A 19,819-nucleotide genomic window follows, 5' to 3' on the forward strand; every position below is an offset into this window, starting at 1 on the left:
GTGCAGACTTTGTATAATTATATGGTTTGCATGTGTATACTAGAAAATACTGACAACTCAATCCGAGTTAAGTTTCTTAGAAAGCTGAATCATTTGGAATTGCAGACCACACCCAACTCTGCTAGTAAGGCAAGGTTGGGCCTGCTGTCTGCTCAGCAGCAGGGTTATGCATTATGTGGCAGCATAGAGCTCATGCGCCAGCACCATAATTGCCATGGGTTAAGGGGTTGGTTCAGTTAGCTGACAATACCTTAAAATATAAACATGAATTTGTTAGTTCGGTTAAACCTGAAATAGAACAAGAACAACACAGACTCAACATGATTTATGTTTTTTCATTCCTTCTTATATTTTTACATGTACATGTTTCTATAGAAGAAAACTAGATTATGGTAGCATCGTCAAATGAACCTCACTCAGCAGATTAATTTAGGTAGAGGCCAGAAGGTGGAATCTTGTTTCCCAATACTGGACACGACACAATTCAGAAGAGAAGTTATAAAGCAAATGAATTGAATTGTGCAAGTTGTAAAATCACTCTAATGTACTGAGGCACAGTTACCTGCTACAAGGAACAAGTTGCCTATTACCAACAGAGGATTAAAGTGGCAAAAGCTGTAGGGGCAAAAACTTTTTATTAGAACCAAATCAAGCAACAGTATAGGTACATAAACCTCATCACGGGACAGACAATTAACTTGGGTTATGTAAAGTAAAATAACTAGCCCAGGCAAAAGTGAACATGCTGCCAAAACAAGATCTTCAGCTGACAACTTCATCACACCCTCACAGATACTAGCACGTAACCATCTGGCAGCTGGAAGGATAGACCGGTTCTGATAACCATGTCACAGTGAGGTTTTCTAGTCTTTGTTTCCATTCTGCTCCATGCTGTACTGAAAGGTTTCAAGTCTGATTGCACTACATGTGTAGATTCTCAGTTCTCAATGCTGCTCAGAGTGATTGCCTCAGCACTGAGCCCTTCATGTGCTCCCAGTTGTTGTAGAGAGCATAGAGACTAGTGAGCATGAGTCCTGCAACGCCACCTCTCGCTATCCCTCGTAGTCCGCCTGTGGAAAACAGTAGCAGTAAAGAGAGATCAGCCAATAAATGTCAGGGGCTTAGTCGCATGGGCTGTGCCTACTAGAACATTTGTACAAGTAAAAACACAGTACCCGAGATCACAAAAACTGCCATTGCTTTGAAAAATATTGACACACCTCAATGGGAACAACATCTTAAAACAGTGGTTCACAAGCTCAGCCACTTATTAGTAGGAAGAAATTTTAAGTGTCCTAACTCACAGACCCAATGACTGCTACATTTAGGTCCATGACATAAGGTGTGAAGAAGAAAAAACAATTCCACTTACATACAGAAAAGGGTCAAATATATTAAATTTCAGCCCAAGCTGGAATATGAATATATGAAAACATAAACAAGAGTTCTGCGGCATTTCAAAGACTTTTTTAATGGACGGTGTAGTCCATGAAAGCTTATGCTGTGATATGTTTGTTAAGCTTTGAGGTGCCACAAGAACCTTGGTTGTTTTTGGTAAAATAAACTACCAACATTACCACTATGGAAATTATACTTAACTAGTGGCTAGTGTAAAGCTAGTTTTATGGTACCAGAATCCCCTTTCTATAGGTTTAGATTTGTTTTACCGAGGAGTGTCATTTCCAGTGCCTTAGGAAAAAAACAGTTTGCAGCAAAGCCATTACGTTTTGCACTGATAGATAAAAAATAGTATGTTGAGCAGGGAGAAAATCCCACCTATATATACAGCCTACAACGGGCTATGTGACAGGATTTTTGTGTCGTTACTTTATATGTGATATAGCTAAAAGCAGTTCATGAAATAACAGGAACTACAACAGAACACTTAATGCAGTCTTGACTCTTTTAAGAGTTGTATTTTCTAGCAGGACAGAGGGGAAAAAGCTAGTCTAGTTTGGGCTTAATTCCGGTGTAACACACCAGAAGAACTTGCTCATGGAGATGAAAACCAATTCTCACTTTTTCTGATAATGTGCAAAGCCCTGCAATGAAACCCTTTGCACTGCAATGTAGTTGTCCAATACCCAGCTATGGAACACCCCAAAGGAGAACAGCAGAACTAAGCACCAACGTACAACCAAGTCACTTGTGTGAAATTCAGTTTGCATTTGCACAGCTGGCAGTGTTTGCCTTTCCTGCCTGAAAATATTCACATCAAGGTGAATATGTTAAAAAAAAAAAAACAAGTTTGACAAAAAGAAGAAAGAGTGCCTTTTGAATAACAGGGCTTGGAACTCTCCTGACCCTTTTCAGTTCTGCTTGCTAAGCGATAGGCGAATGTACTCCTGTCCCTCCTCTGAAGTCAATTCTGCTAGCCTTGGATAGCAAGTCACTTTACTGAATCCCCCAAAACAAGCAGCTGTCATTATCTTTCTTTTACATACACATGTTGAGATAGGAGAATGTCAAAACATGACTTAAAAGAGTTGCAGGCTGCAATATTTGAAAGCAGACACTTACAGAGCCTGCCAATTGGGAAGGCCTATCCAGTACCAACTTCTGCCATAATAGGGGACCTCCACAGAGACAGCTTCCTGATTGCCATTGGAAATCCCCCCCCCTCCAAATCATGGGATTGCTAAAAATAAAATAAATGCAAAGTCACACACCTCTGCATTTCATACCAGGTGTGGGTGGCATGCCATCTGCTCTTATTTCATGGTAGTTTTTGTTACATAAATCAGGCTTCTAATGTAAAATGTTTTGTGTAAAAATGTAAAAAGTGCTGTGTTTTCTGATGGTTCTAGTAAACAGGTCATTCTAGCCTACAGGTGTAGCATGTTTTAAATTTATAATCTATTGGGACAATTGACAATGGTGGGACCCACTCTATGTGAATAGAACCAAATGGTTTTCAATACAAATCATGCCATTTCCACTGATGAAGAAGTGAGAAAGCTAAAAACACCCAGTTTCAAGCCCGATGAAAGCTCCAAGCATGTCAGACACTTTCTAAAATAAAAGAGCAATTGCTGTGCAGGGCTATCAAACTCCAAAAACCTAGAAGTTTCCATATACCGTATTTTTCGCTCGATAACACGCACCTGACCATAACACGCACATAGTTTTTAGAGGAGGAAAACAAGAAAAAAAAAATCTGAATGAAACAGTGGATGTATCATTTTTGTGCTTCATGCTGCGGCCACAGACATGTGATTTGATGGTGAGTTTGGGGTAGCCCAATGCAAAGATCCTGAGGATCCATGTGGATCCATGCTTTGTAACCACGTTTTTGCACCATTGCAGCCCCACGCAACAGTGGGTGCGTGATTTTTTTGGTGCAGGCTGTAGCCATGGACATGCTATGTGATCTGTTGGTGAATTTGGGGTGACCCAATGCAAAGATCCTGAGGATCCATGTGGATCCATGCTTTGTAACCACGTTTTTGTACCATTGCAGCCCCAGGCAACAGTGGGTGCGTGATTTTTTTGGTGCAGGCTGTAGCCATGGACATGCTATGTGATCTGATGGTGGATTTGGGGTGACCCAATGCAAAGATCCTGAGGATCCATGTGGATCCATGCTTTGTAACCACGTTTTTGTACCATTGCAGCCCCAGGCAACAGTGGGTGCGTGATTTTTTTGGTGCAGGCTGTAGCCATGGACATGCTATGTGATCTGATGGTGAATTTGGGGTGACTCAATGCAAAGATCCTGAGGATCCATGTGGATCCGTGATTGGAACCACGTTTTAAGTAGGGAGGGAAGGAAAAACATAGAAGCGACAAGGAGAGGGGTGTGCAGAGAAGCAGCTGGCTAAGAATGCAGGAGAGGGGTTTTACCGGAGGGAGGAAAGGAAGGCAAAAGTCCCCCCCCACAAGCCAACCAGCTCTCTCTCTCCCCCCCCCCCAACCTGCATGTTGCCTTCGAGTCCCAGATGCTTAGAAGGAAGGACGCTCTGCTTGCCTGGAGGGGAGGGGTTTTCTCTGCTCTTTGTTCCGTTTGAGCAAACACAGTAAGGAAACAGAAACGGGTGGGCAGTAAGACCCTGAGGCAGAATGCAGGAAAGCAGCAGCTTCCTCCTTTCCTCCCTTCTCCCGACGATTTGATATTTGCCTGATTTTTGCCTTCACTCGCGCTTGTCAGCTCCAGGGACCACACATTCGCTCAATAACACGCACAGACATTTCCCCTTACTTTTTAGGAGAAAAAATCTGCGTGTAATAGAGGGAAAAATACGGTACCTCCGTTAAATCCAACCTAGCTGGTTCCTGTGCCATTGCTTGTTTCTATTTAGCTTGCATATATCCAGAATAATGCCACCAATACAAACTATTTCATTAGATCTTCAATTATACAGGCATGGTTATAAAGCACCACACATTCTGGTTCCACAAATACATTTTCCAAGTAGTGATGATTTAATTTCCGTTGGGTTTCCCTCATAATTAACTTTCCTTCTCCAAGTTCTCATTCAGAATTCTCAGAAAGAGCTTTGAGGTATACTAAGAAAGCTCAGATACACCAACTGTCCCTGCTGGTGTAGGCTTCTGCAAACCGCCTCAGGTTTAAATCTTGATGCTCCTGAACCTTTCTAAGCATGCTTGAAAGAAGCTATTGCTGCATGGGAAGTAGCTTCCAAGGTTTCCCAGTTCAATCTTTTGGGGGAGAATGGAGACAAAGAGGGCTGCTCAGCTTTAATGCCTCATTTTCCAAACCAGGGGAGTTAGTTTCTGAAATACACCCACACACCCTTCCAAATCCTGCTGCCACTCTAACTTCAAGTTTAATTTATATGGCAGACAGAAGGCAACAGGCAGCAACTATTAACTGGAAAAAGCAAAGACTGTTCATAGAAATACAACCAAAGTGGCCAACTTTTTAATAAGCACAAACCAAGATTTGAATCCATTTTTTCCTTTCTATAGATCCATGTACTTTTGGCACTCAAAAATGATGACAGATCTTTTTCATGGTTTTCGCTAATGTACCACTAATTTCAATTGGTTTTCTGATACTAGTCATATTTAATCTAATGGCACTTTGCTAAGATAAGACTTGCAGTAGCCTGTGTCAATAGCATAAATCTGCCATTTAAAATTGGGAGGAGCCCTGAAAGTTAACTAATGTTGAAACAAATAGAACAAATAGCTTTATTGCTTATGATAATGTTGGACAAGGCTGGACCTGGAGAGTGATCTATTACAGCTGTAGTAGGTAGAAGTTCAGGTAAATATTTCTAGCTAGAAAAGATGGACAGACTTTTTAAAGAGGAGCCTGCTCTACAATTGATAAACTGGTTTCCTATTTACTGCTTCCAGTGTGTTAAAATCTGTGTAAAAAACCATGGCCTAGTTTCTTCAGCTCTTCTGTTGTCTGTAGCTGTTGCACACAGAGCAGATCTATTATGCCAGCACAAATGTCTCTTAACATATTTGTTTCCACTTGAGAATTTGGAATAAATTTTTGCATTTGCATTGGAATTTGGAATAAATCTTTGCATTGCTAAGGATGCACAACCCTTCCTTTGTTCCTAGGGGAAGCATAGAGTTTTTTTGTGTTTCAAATATCATTTATCAGCGATATTTTCCAGCTACAGTCTGAATCATCTTACATATAGTGCTATCCTGTCGGGCTAAAATTGTAGGATGTCTTTTTTTACACTAATCCTTACTGTTTCTGGATGAACTATAGCTAACTGCCAGAGAACTGTTACGGAGTTTCACGACCAAATTCTGGTGTCATTTTCATTGTCAATGCATTTCTCAGGCTATATGCACTGTGCAGCTCAATTACTTGGGTAATCTGCTGTTACCACAACACCGAAAAGTTAAAGTCTATATTTAGAACATTTCTCACATTTAAATTTATTCTGTCTTATCACAGTAAGACAAATTTTAAAGCCCTCAATATTACCACACAAAACAAAGCATTCTCTCAAATATTTACCCCCAATTTCTATTTTACGAACTGTTTGTTTATTTTAGCTCTGGATTAACAGTTTCTATCACCATTAATCAGAATGCAGAACTCATTAAAGGCAGAGCCCTTGTATTAGGATTTCAGACAAAGGTTTAATGCATATGGAAAAGGGAAACTGAGTTTTCACATGGCTCATGCCTTGTTCTTAAGAATATATAATCACAAGTCAGTAAACATGACATTAAGCACACACAGAACAGATAAGCTTACTTTTGACCCAACTCCTGTACGCAGAACCAAAATGAATAAAGGTAATTTTGCCAGCGTACCTGTGCTTTTATACAGCATGCCTGTCATGGTCCCAGCAGCAACTGTGTTCAGATCATCTTCTGCACCTCGAGTTTTTTCAATTATGACTCCAAATGCGCTATACAGCAGTGCTGGAATTGAATTAAAGTCGACAGTGAGAACACGAACACAGAACAACAACAGCACATGTCCAACACAGAACAACCCAGTAAGATTCTGGTCTCAGTATCATTCTCTCTTGGGGAAAGTGCCCAAAACTGAGTTTGCATTTTAAGGAAGTTGACTTAAGATCAATGAAGGAAAGTTTCCCATTACCCTCTCACCCCCAGTAGCGCCATTCCATGTTGTTCAGCAGTGCCCATTGGCCATCCAGAGAGGCTTTTCAGGGTATGGACATGTGCAGAGTGATATCAATGGTGAGAAGAGGGCATGAAACCTTTCTGTAAACTTAGTTAACTTTGGATGATGAAATGAGGAGGTAAGTTAATCAGAGAGGCAAAATGCAGCCCTGTAACGTAAGGAAATGGCAGAATGTGTAGATCCAGGGGACATGAAAGCACTGAAGCTTCTGAAGGGAAAGGTAACTTGCTACTAAAGTGTTTCAACTGGATCAGCTGAATGGTTCTACACAAGTGCCAAATGCAAATATCAATCAATTGGGGCCAAAAGCTTTGAAAAGCACCACCAACATTATTCAGTTGTATTATACAAGTATGGTCAGCAGCAAACCCAAATGAGCAGACCTGCAATGTTTTACAAATACTGAACATAAAAGAGCAACACACTTGAAACAGGGTCCACTATAACTTCTGAAAAACTTATTTCACACTATTTCAAAAGGGTGACATTTAAACATCCTATAAAACCATTCCTAATCTCATACTGGAAACTAAGAATGGCAGTTGAATTTGTCTTTTGGTTAGGAAGTAGAGCCACACTCATCCACCCATCCTAAAGCCCACAACTGAAGATTCTCTTCCCAGAAAGGAACTGAATTCTAAAATATTTGCAGACTTGTCACTAGACAGGTCAGGGTAAAGGACTATGACAAACAAGGAAATGTTACTCAAGAAAACAAACACAGCTGCGAAGTGTCTGTTAATGTATCACTTGCAAGGGTGGAATCTTGAACTTTGGGACCTTTGAGCTCAAATGGCAATTTTCCATGACCTATGATTTCTCTGCTGATGGGGGCGGGCAGAAAGCGGGGAGGGAATCCTTGAAGATGTCAGAGTCTTCTGTGACAAAGGGAGATTTTTCAGGCCTCTAAATCTCATTTAAGGGAAGGCAAGCACCCCTAGTCAGAAGGCTCTAGATTCATTTTATGCTTTGCAATGCAGTGCAATGACTTTCCAAACCCGAAGAAGCCAGGATCCTTTACAAAACTTCCATCCTAATTCTAGTAGACTTCCAGGTTTACTGAAAAATTAAACTGAGTTACTAAGAATGGTATTGACATTCAGACCCAGACAGGGGGGGGGGCATATGGGCCACTTGGCCCAGGCTTCTGATTCCAAAGGGGGCCTCGGTCAGCATATTCAATCGCAGGGGATGCACTGGGGCGAACGCGGAGGCGCAAAGGCAGCGGATTCCCTGGGGCCATGGCTGGCAGCACGAGAGAAAAGCTTCTCCGGCGTCCAGGGCGGGGGGCACATTATCTATCTGGCCCGGGCCTCTGCAAGGCCCTGTTGACATTTCCCACGTAGATTTGGTTTACACAACAAACTTACTTACCTAGAGATCCAAGAGTGTTGGCCCATAATGCCCCTTGCCTTGTCACCATATTTAAAATCCTACAAGGAAGTAATGAGAGAAAGAGATTGATCTGCACTGCTTTATCATAGGCTATATTGTTTTCAAGGCCTAAACAGAACCAAAGACAACTTAAGTTTCTTCTGCTCACGCCTTCTGTCCTAAAATCTGTTCCATGCATTTCATAAGGCAAGAGTGAAAAAGGGAAAGCTTAAAGGAAACTTGTTCTACCTGGAGAAATCAAATGCTGTAAAAAAGTTTGATCTCTAGCACACCAGCAATACAGGTTTTACTACAGGAACCTAACTTGAAAGGACAAGTTAAATTCATTTGCATTTTTGAACAAATCTGCCATGCTTTAAGGCAGGTGGAACTACGTGCCAAGGTTAATTAAAACGTTTATGTAACTCAAATGCAATATTTTTTCCAGGTTTTCTTTTCCCAGAAGCATCCTAGCTAAAAGATTTATTGTTCACTTCTTTTTTAAAGAAGTAGATCCATAGATTTTTCTGTAGGCCAACATACTTAGCATGTTTCAGGTTCTGGAGAAAGCAAGTGCACAAAACATGGACTGTGATCCAAATAATTAGTTAAGGTGTGCATAATGGCTTGATCATATCCACAGTGAATTTTCTTTTTATCTCCCCACCCCTTTAAATACCAGAGCCTTGTACCTAATTCAAAAACAGCCTCTGGAAGTCCCTCAGTTTCAGAAGCGCTTTGCCTTGTGGCATGAAGAGCACTGTATTGGGGCTATGAAGCATAATATAATCATTTCTGCCCCATTAATTAGTCTGAATAACTGAAGCTTCTGAACAGATTCCATGGGACACAAACTAAATGAACTACCCAAAGCACATGTTTATATAGACATTTCTCTTAGTTCTACTATATCAATTAAATGGTCATTAGAACACGATTCCAGAAGCAACCATATTTGCGTGAATCTGAAATCAGGACTGAAAATTCTGAATGGGGTGACTGCTGCCTAGGAATGAAGAAGTATTTCTATGCATAGGTAGCTACTAAAGATGCAGTACAGCGCCTTAATAATCCAATTCCTCCCCCCTCCTTCAGCTATGGCTTGAATTTAGAAAACAGCTTTGGGAGCCTGTTGAAGCTAGATAATTTCCCCCTCCAAGACAGACAACTGATTTGAATATATTCATCAAGCAATTCTTTATATCGAAATGCAAGGCTGATTTTTTTACATTCTAAAGAAAAGTGCTTTCATCAAAGGCAACCATGTTAACTGAGCCAATTCTAGATTAACAATTTTTACCAGTACACTGCTCTACATATTTTAAGAATTAGATCACAGTGCAGTGTGGAGTGCTCTTGTTCATTTTTCCTACCTCTGCAAGCCTTGGGAGTTCCCCTGAATATGCTGATGCTCTTACATTAGCCTGGATTTGGCTACAGTTCTGTCAGCACTCAACAAGGGAGTTTGCTATTAGAAGACATTATACCAAGACTGCCCAAATAGTTTAGATTGCATTAAGGAGCTTGTCCTTTGGAAGACTGTTAAGCATGCAAAAATCCAAGTGCTAAATTATACACATTTTAATTTGGACATCCTTAAATATCACTTCTTATAAACTTTATAAAAACAAAGGGGGAGAAAGGTCAAACATCCTCTACCATAGAAATTAAAATCACATGCTGAACAAGTGTGTATGCTCCCAGACTAGTGCTGAGTAGAATGTTAACTGCTCAGCACACTCTCAGAGAAGCACAGTATTGCCCCACACTGGTGTCAGCTGCCTCCAGAACAGAGACAGTGACAGACAGATAAAACAGGCAGTACTTTTATCTCCCAGCAGTGTAACACCGTCACAGGCATGATACTGACCCAGACAGCTGACTACCGCTGGAACCTAGGGACAAATGATGAACGGGAGACAAAGGTACCTTTCAGAACGTGCAAGGTGTTATCTGCTCACAGCATGCTGTGCAGCTTACAGAGAGCAAGAAAAGTGAAACTAAACCGAAAGATGTTCTTCCCACTGTGCAAGCTCCTGCCCAAGCAGAACTGCCATATAATTTGCTTTTTACAATCCTGCCTAGCTGCTAGTACTTGCATACACATGTGTTGAACGAACACTCATGCCAATTTCCCTTCTGTTTCTTTTTTATGGTTCTACAAACCCAGGAGATTCAGGACTACTTGCTATAAAATTGATGATTCATTGTTAACTCATAGTAGCAAATGCTGTACAGGTGACTTACGTCTTACATATATTTTACTTATGCAATTGCAGCTTTGAGTGGAAGGGGAGGGGGAATAATAAATGAAGCACAGAGGAAACACGCTATTTATTCTCTCCACATTCTTGAGCAAAGCTTCAATTGTGGGCTTACTGGGCTTTGGGAAGGTGGAGCAGTCCTCCGCCTCCTTCCCAAAGTCAGGTAAGCAAGGCGTCAGGCTTTGGGAAGGAGGTGCTATGGCTCTGGAAGGGTCCTAGAGCTCTCCCTCCTCCTTCCCAAAGCTGGGCAAGCGCTTACTGGGCCCTGGGACCTTGTCAGAGCCCTCGTGCCTCTTCCCCATAGCCAGGCAAGCAGATCTCCACCTTGCAGAGGCCCTGGTTCCAGGGGATCCTGGATTTATGCGGTTTTGCTTATACACACAATGGCAAGGAACGTAACCCCCACGTAATATGTGAGCTACATACCTGTATAGTCATTGTAGCTTGAATACTCGCACAGAGCCTTAATTTTTGGACTAGTGAGATCCTATGGGAGAATATGCTTCAACTAATCATTCAGGTAATGTGGGCTGCCAATTGCGTTAATGCAGGCCAATGTGTCCTTTTTTAATCCACTGTACTTTAACAGAATCTGGAGTTAACATGTCTGAGCAATGAATATTGATAGAACTGAGGTAAATGGAAGAAAGATGGGAGGCAACTTTTGTGTCCAATCTCAGTGTCTAATATGGATGCTACAGGAGGCAGACCAATAGTAGCAGCAGTTCCACAGAGCTGAGAATAATGAAGAATCAGAAGGGAATTGCTGATGATTCGAGGGAAAGGGTACGTCATGGATTCTGAGAGGCAGTTGGGTTATTCCAGTTTAGAGAACATATAACTTCCCTATTATGTAGGATACACTTGCCATTTTTCCGAAACCTATCTTCACTAGTTCTGTGACAATGTTGCAGTATATAAATAATAATAATAATTTCTGAAGGTATGTGTTTCATCTGGGATCACGCACCAAAATGTTAACAGTTTCTGTACCCCCATTGTTCTAGAAAATGTTAATAAGAAGTACTAACAGATGGATAATTAAAGGATTGTACATAAATCTTATAGATATTGATATAGTTTTCCTTTAAAACAGTTTTACAAATGAGGGCCACATATGAGCCACATTTTGTGGAGAATATTTATCCTTGCAACTGCTAAGAATGGAGTGACTGGGATAACTGACCTTCAGCATATCTTCCTGAAGGTCCAGTAGAGCATTAATATTAGTTTGCTGCCACCTGCTGGTCTAAAGGATTTAATGATTGCTATCTTTCTACATAACAATCTGTTCAATATACATTTTTTTAAAATGCCATAGGATCATGAATTTGAATCTTCTATGCCCAGCATAATTTGTTTTTGGCCAAGATTTCTCTGAAAGAACAAGAAATCTCATTTGAAAGTAAAGCTTATAGAAACCAAGCGAATATGTGCATGTATTGACATCCTATGCCCTTTTAAACTGTGGCTCTTTTTTTGGTGGGTGTGTGTATGTTATTGGGTTGTTTTTATTTTGATTACAGTATATATATACCGTATTTTTCGCCCTATAGGACGCACTTTTTCCCCTCCAAAAATGAAGGGGAAATGTGTGCGCGTCCTATGGGGCGAATGCAGGCTTTTGCAGAAGCCTGGAGAGCGAGAGGGGTCGGTGCGCACCGACCCCTTTCGCTCTCCAGGCTTCAGGAAGCTCTGCGCAACCCTCAGGAGACCGGCTCCGAGGGTTGCGCAGAGCTGCCTGCGGTCCCGGGCTCAGCGCAGCTCTGCGCGGCCATCGGGAGCCGGTCGCGAAGTCCTGCCCGGCTCCCGATGGCCGCGCAGAGCTGCCTCCAGTCCCGGGCTCAGCGCAGCTCTGCGCGGCCATCGGGAGTGGGGCGCGAAGTCCCGCCCGGCTCCCGATGGCTGCGCAGAGCTGCCTGCAGTCCCGGGCTCAGCGCACTTCTCCCCATCGCCAGCCCCACAAGCTCGGGGGACAGCGGGGAGGCGGAGCGCGCCTTCCCGCTGTTCCCCGATCTGGTTCTTCCAGCCCCGCACCTGGGGAAATAATTTTTTTTCCTTTATTTCCCCCCCCAAAAAACTAGGTGCGTCCTATGGGACGCAAAATACGGTATATTGTGTTCTTTACGTTGATCTTTTCTGTGAACCACCTTGAGACCTCCGGGTATAGGGCGGTATATAAATTAATTAATTAATAAATAATGTAAGCATGCACAAATTGATAGGAGGGGATAGAAAGAGAACAAAAAGGTGTTTCCTCAGAAATAACTCAATTACCTTCTTTTTAAGATTAATGAAGTGATCACCACCACACATTGAGCTCATCCTAATTCAAGACTTCTCACACAACTCAGGGCAGTGACAATCCGCTGTCAGGAATACTAAAACACCCCAGATTTGGTATTTAGTCCTTTAGCTTTATAAGTTAAGACTTACACAGAAGTGTAATTTTATCCTGATTGCACTAAAGGCCAATTTAATGATATCTCACTTACACTTAGAGGAAGTCAAAATTCAAGGCAAGCAAGCAAATAAGTATCTGGAAGGCTGTAAGACCATGAATACTTATGAATTCTTCTGAAAACAAAATGAAAAATGAGCAACCCTTGAAAGCTGAAAAGTATCTGGAATTATGTACTTACTGTACATTTCTAGGTTTAGACCAAGCCATGCTCTGTGTCTCCTTCAAGCCCAGTCGCAGGCCATTTAGTGCACCAAATGCAGCTCCTAAAAGGCAGGACATCAGGATTAACCACAGGAAACGAAAACTGAACACACATTCCAGTAAGGATTAAAACAGCTCACCAATTAAACATGCAGTCTACGGAAAAATAAACTACAATAATGATACCCTTCTATTGAAGCAGATATACAGGCATATGTTGTCTTATTGAAGGCAATTTACATTTTACAGGCAAAATAGTGAATGTGGCCTGGGTGAGTCACTTGCCCAATCCTTTTTTGCTCTTTATTTTTTGTTCTTATGTTCTCTCTTCCTGTAACCATCACACCCCATTAGCAATTACCTACTGTATTCTCTACCTTGGGGTGGGGGAGAATAAACAGCCCCTAGAAGATGTAGGAAAGTGAGATGGAAAAATACCAAATCATGCCACACCAGCAAAAAAATCTATTAGTCTATGCATAGAATCTTCGATAACCTGTTATAAAACTGCAAAGTTTGTATGTTCAGAAAAACCACAAATGTCATTTTTAACCAGCATATGCTATGCTGCAGACATAAATGCCATTATAGACAGCTGATGTGTATGCTCCCATTCTAGTGCTGAGCAGGATATTAACTGCTTAGCACACTCTCAGAGAAGCACAGCACTGCCCCACCCTGCTGCCAAAATGCCTCCAGAACGGTGACAATGACAGACAGACTGGACAATATTTTCATCTCCCAGCAGTGTAACACTGTCAGGCATGGTAATGACACAGACAGCTGACTACTGCTGAAATTTAGGGAATCAACAACAGTCTCAGACACCCCAAACCTTCACTCAAATGTTCCATCGTTCATTTTTGGCAATGAAGGCCTTGCAACTGTTGTTACAATTTGATGATTATGTCCAGAAAAGCCTTCAAAGGGAATGGCATTTAAAAAATAAATTGCCCTGAGCTTACAGAAAAAGTATCAACAGTGTAAATGGGGGAAAGATACAACCTAGATCACAAGGCCTGGAAATTAATGCACCGTGAAAACAGTGTAAATCATTGACACTCTCAATGGTGCTAGAAGACTCTGTTCTGTTGTGCCGCAGGACTATTACTTTTGCTACAAAAGAGTAACACACTACCCCTCTAGAATTTGCTACTATAATGCACTCAAGTTTGTGTTGCTTGTTTTAGACAAGCCACTGGAGACTTGGCTAAATTTGATACATCACAAATATATTTTTATACACTACACTCACCCACCCACCCACACATACAAATTCTATCCATTTTAAAACAGAACAACATCACAATATAAATTAAATGTTACCCATACCTGTCATGCAGCATCCTCCAATTGTAAAGAATGCCAGCTCAAACCTGCCCCTAGTTTTGCTAGCTCCAGTGGGTAAAATGAATTCATCTGTGTCCTGAAACGGAAATATCCTTTTAAATTACATTTGCGGCTAAAAACTCGTTCGCTTTATAAAAACAGGTGCAATACATTCATTCGACTGTGTTGACACTTATGTCGAAGTGTTACTTAAGAGAAAAATAAGGAGCCTTGCTATCTCTGAGCTAATCAGGTGCTCAAATGAAAGGTTAGATAAAAAGGTCCATAAGAGAATAATACATGGTAAATAAATCTACCACAGAAATTCAAGCCATTGCATGTTGCATGCATTGCATGTTGACCATGAGTGTAAGCTTCTAGTCTAGCACTGAGCAGGATATTGACTGCTTAGCACACTCTCAAAGAAGCACAATACTGTCCCCCACTGGTATCAGCTGCCTCCAGAACAGAGGAGCTGACAGACAGCTAACATGGACAGTACTTTTATCTTCCAGCAGTGTAACACTGTCACAGACATGGAGATGACAAAGACAGCTGACCACCACTGGAGTTTAGAAACAAAATCCTCTGTATCACTGGTTCCCAGATTAGAGAGAATTCACACTTAGTTTCTACCCATACTAGCCTACAGACCTAGAAGCTGCAAGAAGCTGGGACTGTGTGGCTGTAGATGGTTAAGAGGCAATTGAACACTAAGTGGACACTGCGTGCTTGAACCCTGTGAAAGGGAGCTCCCAACTTATCTTCTAGCTTATAAGAGTGGGTGGTGCATGCTTAAGAAGGGCTAAACATCTAGATATATTTATCTTTCTGAACTGTTTGGTGCTGTTTGAAAATGGGCCACTTCACACTGCCCACTGACTTGATCTTTTATGAATAGAATTAACAGAGAACCTCAACTCTTCTGTTAAGGTTTATCCATTTATCCTTATTCATTTACTGAAATATGAGAGGACCCGTCCTCAATTAGGAGCGCTTGATGAGGAAACTGGTCAAAATCTTTTTGGAACTATACAATGACCTCATCTGCGCATGGGTTGATTCCAGAGTGACAAGTGTCTCATTTGCTCCTGTGCAAAGTTGAGGTTTGGCTTAGCACATTAGTAGAATCTGTGCTTGTGGTTTAACCTTCCAGGGCTAACCATGGCTAACTGGGCCAACATCTACTTACACACGTACAGTGGTACCTCCGGTTGTGGATGGGATCCATTCCAGAGCTCTGGTTGGATTCCGAGGTCTTCACTACCGGAGGTGACTGTTCTGCGCATGTGTGCGGTGCAATAGAGCACTTCTGTGCATGCGGTGAAACCCGGACAAATACTTCCGGGTTTGCTGCATTCGCATCCTGAAGTTTACGTAACCAGAGGGTTACGCAACGCAAGGTACTACTGTATAGATAAAAAGGTAAAGACCCCTAGATGGTTAAATCCAGTCAAAGGCAACTATGGGGTTGCGGCGATCATCTAGCTTTCAGGCCGAGGGAGCTGGTGTTTTTCTGCAGCTCTCCGGGTCATGTGGCCAGCATGACTAAGCCACTACTGGCACACAGAGGACTGTGACAAGTGCCAGAGCGCACAGAAATGCCATTTACATTCCCGCTGCAGCAGTACCTATTTATCTACTTGCACTGGTGTGCTTTTGAACTGCTAAGTTGGCAGAAGCTGGGACACAGCAACAGGATCTCACCCCGTTGAGCAGATTTGAACTGCCAGCCTTCTGATTGGCAAGCCCAAGAGGCTCAGTGGTTTAGACCACAGCACCACTCGCATCCCTTTACCTTTACCTTACATGCATATACTCATAACCTTTATATAAATTTCTTAAATGAACATTTAGCAATCAATTGTAACTATATAGTAATATAATTTGAACAAGCATTTACATCTCACCTGTATAAGGTATCTGGGATCTACATTTAAATATGGAGACAAAGGATTCATTCCAGTCACTGCAAAAAATAAAATATAAAACAAAAGATAAATTTCAGTATAACTAGATGTAAAAGTTCATATGACAGTAAAGGGCTAAGACAGAAAAAGATGAAAAATTAAAGCAGCGTTAACTTTCAAATGTACATTGTGGCCTGGGTTGCACAAAATGCTAAGCCAAACTGGCTTAGAACTATCATATGAGCTCTTCCAGAAAAAACATGAGCTGATTCAGACAACACACCAAATCCTTGGCAATGCAGCAGCAAATAAAGGACCAGAGAGAAGCAAAGCAGCTGCATTCTGGCTAAGTCAAGGTGAGCCATGCTTAGCTTATGTCTACCAAGCAATCCCTACTCAATGAAATAATATTCATAGTGTGAGCCATGGCTGTCCTATGAAGCTGGTTAGTACAGAAGAGAGCAGTGTGGAGAATGAAAGGAGAGAAAAGCCAGTACTGTACATGAGTTTCAGGCTAAGTAGCCATATTTAAGAAATCTCTGTGTTAATGTAGAACTATCACCTTGAAACTCTACTTACAACAGAGTAGAAAAGCCACATGCAGGAATACATCAGGAAAATCAGGAATACATACTTTTTCTGAAATGCTCAAAAGTTATTCAGACCACTTACTGTGTCAAGGCCTTAAAACTGGTATCCCTCATGTTAAGAAAGGAGGCATTTGATCATGCTGGCAAACCCAAGTTAAAACAGGGACCACTTTCAGCCTCATGCCTGGTGGAAGCACCACAGATGCATATAGGACAGGGATAGCTCAGTCAGTAGAGCATGAGACTCAATCTCAGGGCCGTGGGTTTAAGCTTCACATTGTGCATAAGATCACTGCATTGCAGTGGGTTGGACTAGATGACTCTTGTGGCCCCTTCCAACTCTACCATTCCATGACCTTGAAAATACACCTGGAAGAGTTAAGCTGCTTTCCCTCCTTCACAACTTTTATGAGCTGCAGCCCCACAAACCTGCCTGCCAGCACCTTCATCCCTCCCACACCGACTTCCTTTTGCTTTAAAATGTACAAAACTGCACAGTAGGGAAAATAAAAGAGAGGATCAAATACAAGCTCCAATAAAGAGCACCAGCCTTCTGTTCAGTCCTATGTGATATTCCTCCCACGCTTTCAAGGTAGAATTCTACGCTGCCACATCAGCTGGTTTAAGCCTTTTATTTGATTGTATTCTATGGTCAAAGCTGGTTATTTTCATTTCTACTTTTCAGGTTTATACATTTCACTAACTTTAACATTTCAAAGCCTGACTTCCTTCCCCTTCTTTCTGCGGTTCCTGAAATTTATTTTTATTATCTTCTGCATATCCCAAATTAACTTAATTTGCTTATTTACTCATCTAATTTAAATATATACTATTATAAAGCTGCAGGTTATTACAATAATCCTGCCAATGTATCGTCATCATCATCATCATTTTATTCCCCCCCCCGCATCACTTGTTATAAAAGAGGGATGAATAAAATAGGGCACCCCCAACCCGACGCCCGAAACAAATGAAGAAGCTCCCCTCGCCAGATACTCACGAGGGACTCCGGCCAGGTCCGCGTGGGAATAGCCGGGCCCACCCATCGCCGCGCCGCCGAAGAGGCCGCCGAGCCCGGAGCCCTTCGAGTTCCCGGCTCCCCCTTCCATGGAGGACGAACTTTTGCCGGGGGGGCTTCAGCAGCCCTCTCCCCTCCCCCTCCTCGTGCTCAGCAGCGGCGGTTAATGGACGTTCTTCCCTCGGCGCCCGCTCGCTCGCTCTTTCCTTCCTCCCTCAAGGCCGGCGCGGGAAAGGAGAGCGCGACGACCTCCTCAGCGCCAAGGCCGCGGTTGACGTAAAGCGACTCCGCGACGCCGGCGCGCGAGGCGGCTTCGCGTGCGTCTCTAGTTCCGCTTTACGACGGCGGCGCTCTCTTGCTTTCCGGCTCGGCCGGGAAACGGGAAGCGGCGGGCGGAGAGGGAGGCCGCCGCCGAAGGCTGGTTCCCTCAGCTTGGGGAGCGTGTCCGAGAGAGGCGGGGGGTCGTTGGGGGTTGACGGAGAGAAGCGGTGCGGAGCCTCGAGCGGCATAAGAAGCTCTCACAACGGCTGGGAGGGCCGGCGTGCGTGCGTGTGCCCGCCTCGCTCCCCTCAGCCGGGAGAATGTGGAAGGGAACTTTCCCCGTCGCCTTTCCCCCTCACGGAGCCCCTTCGCCGCCCCCGGGCCCGCTTTCCCCCCGGTGGTGACCCTGCCGTCGTCGTCGTCCCCCACTTCCACCGGGGCGTGTGAGGCGAGCGGAGGAGGGTCGGAGGGCGGGTGCTGCTCCCCCCAAGCATGAGTGCGGGGTCTGACGCCCCCAGGAAAAGGATCAGGTCGGACCCCCCGCTCGCCCCCTCTGTCGTCGGCGTCAGCAGCAGCAGCAGCGGCTCGGAAGAAGAAGCGCAGCCCCCTTCCTGGAAGAGGAAAGTGACCCAGTGGCAGCCGCCTCTTCCCTTCAGCAGGGAGCAAAGGTCCAGCAGCAGCAAAGCCAGCCCCGCAGTCACAGTGGGGAACAAAGGTTTGCATCGCCGTGGGGATCCTTTCTCTACAAAAAGAAGGGGGGAAAGGCCATTCTTACTCACTTGCTTTTCTCATCTGGTTTGCTGGGGGTGGGGTGGGGAAGGGGGTGTGTGCATTTCCATTTCCCGCACATCAGTTGCATGGGGTTCCAATGCCACAGCTGCCCTCATGCTCTCCACCCAAAAGCCAAGAGCTTTTGGGTTTATGGTGCCAGCCTTGATCCCTGTGCTCTGCTTGAGAGAAAGGTTGCGGCCCTTCCAAGCTGTTTATGTCAGGATCACGCTTGGGTTTAAGGCTGTGGTCCACGAGACGCGCTGCAACTTGGAAGAGAACCCAAGGGTCATCTAGCCCACCCCCTGCAATGCCGGAATCTTTTACCTGGCATGGGACTTGAACCCACAGGCCTGGGATTTAAGAGTCTTGTGCTCTACCAATTGATGGAAATGGGCCCACTGAATAAAGTGATACTCGTTTCTTACTCAACGTGCATAGGATTGGGCTGTAAAGTAGACAGATTCGGCATAGTCGCTTGCAGTAATTTAAAACAAGTTCTGATGCTTTTGTCACATTACCTTTAAAAACTGAAAATCATTGTCCTGCTTTTATAATGTCATAGTTTGACAAGACAGTGGCTCCATCTAAGAAGAGTGGTCACTTCCGCTTTACAGAATATGCTGCAATTAAAAGGGAAGCCATATAAGGGCATTCTTGGCTTTGGTGTTCATTTGACAAGAATTAACTGACAACAGTATTTGACTAGTCAATTTATTGGCATCACAGTTCTGTATAATGTTGTTCTGCAACTCTTATGAGTACTTGGAACAAAGGGTATGCTTCTGAATTTGATTGTTTTAGCATCTTAGATTAGTTGTTGAGGCCCTGGTAATGTGTATTTAGAAAGGCCAGAATGTATTAAGATAATTATTATTTGATCAATCAAGATTGATGAAAGATAGGAACTATCTAGTACAGTGGTACCTTGGGTTACATACGCTTCAGGTTACAGACTTTACTAACCCAGAAATAGTACCTTGGGTTAAGAACTTTGCTTCAGGATGAGAACAGAAATCGTGCTCCGGCGGCACAGCAGCAGCGTGAG

The 19,819-nt window shown here is 43.2% G+C and overlaps 2 protein-coding genes across 2 annotated transcripts in view; one reads left to right on the forward strand and one right to left on the reverse strand.

Moving 5' to 3' along the window:
* Nucleotides 1-616: 616 nt before the first annotated feature.
* Nucleotides 617-18,063, reverse strand: LOC310762969 (mitochondrial import inner membrane translocase subunit Tim23). The gene is made up of 7 exons (XM_083614880.1): nt 17,725-18,063; nt 16,135-16,193; nt 14,228-14,321; nt 12,873-12,957; nt 7,967-8,025; nt 6,253-6,363; nt 617-1,070 (listed from the first exon to the last, which is right to left on the reverse strand). Exons 1-7 carry the CDS (start codon nt 17,831-17,833, stop codon nt 955-957), a joined length of 633 nt encoding a protein of 210 aa, XP_083471006.1. The 5' UTR covers nt 17,834-18,063; the 3' UTR covers nt 617-954.
* A 3-nt stretch (nt 18,064-18,066) lies between these two features.
* PARG (poly(ADP-ribose) glycohydrolase) overlaps nt 18,067-19,819 on the forward strand; it is a 69,191-nt gene continuing 67,438 nt past the window's right edge. Inside the window, exon 1 of the mRNA XM_083614643.1 lies at nt 18,067-18,718. Within this exon, the coding sequence (XP_083470769.1) occupies nt 18,496-18,718 (223 nt within the window). The 5' untranslated portion in view covers nt 18,067-18,495. The remainder of the gene's footprint in view (nt 18,719-19,819) is intronic.

Source organism: Podarcis filfolensis (assembly GCF_964270895.1).
Source record: "Podarcis filfolensis genome assembly, chromosome: 5".
Taxonomy (NCBI): Eukaryota; Metazoa; Chordata; class Lepidosauria; order Squamata; family Lacertidae; genus Podarcis; species Podarcis filfolensis.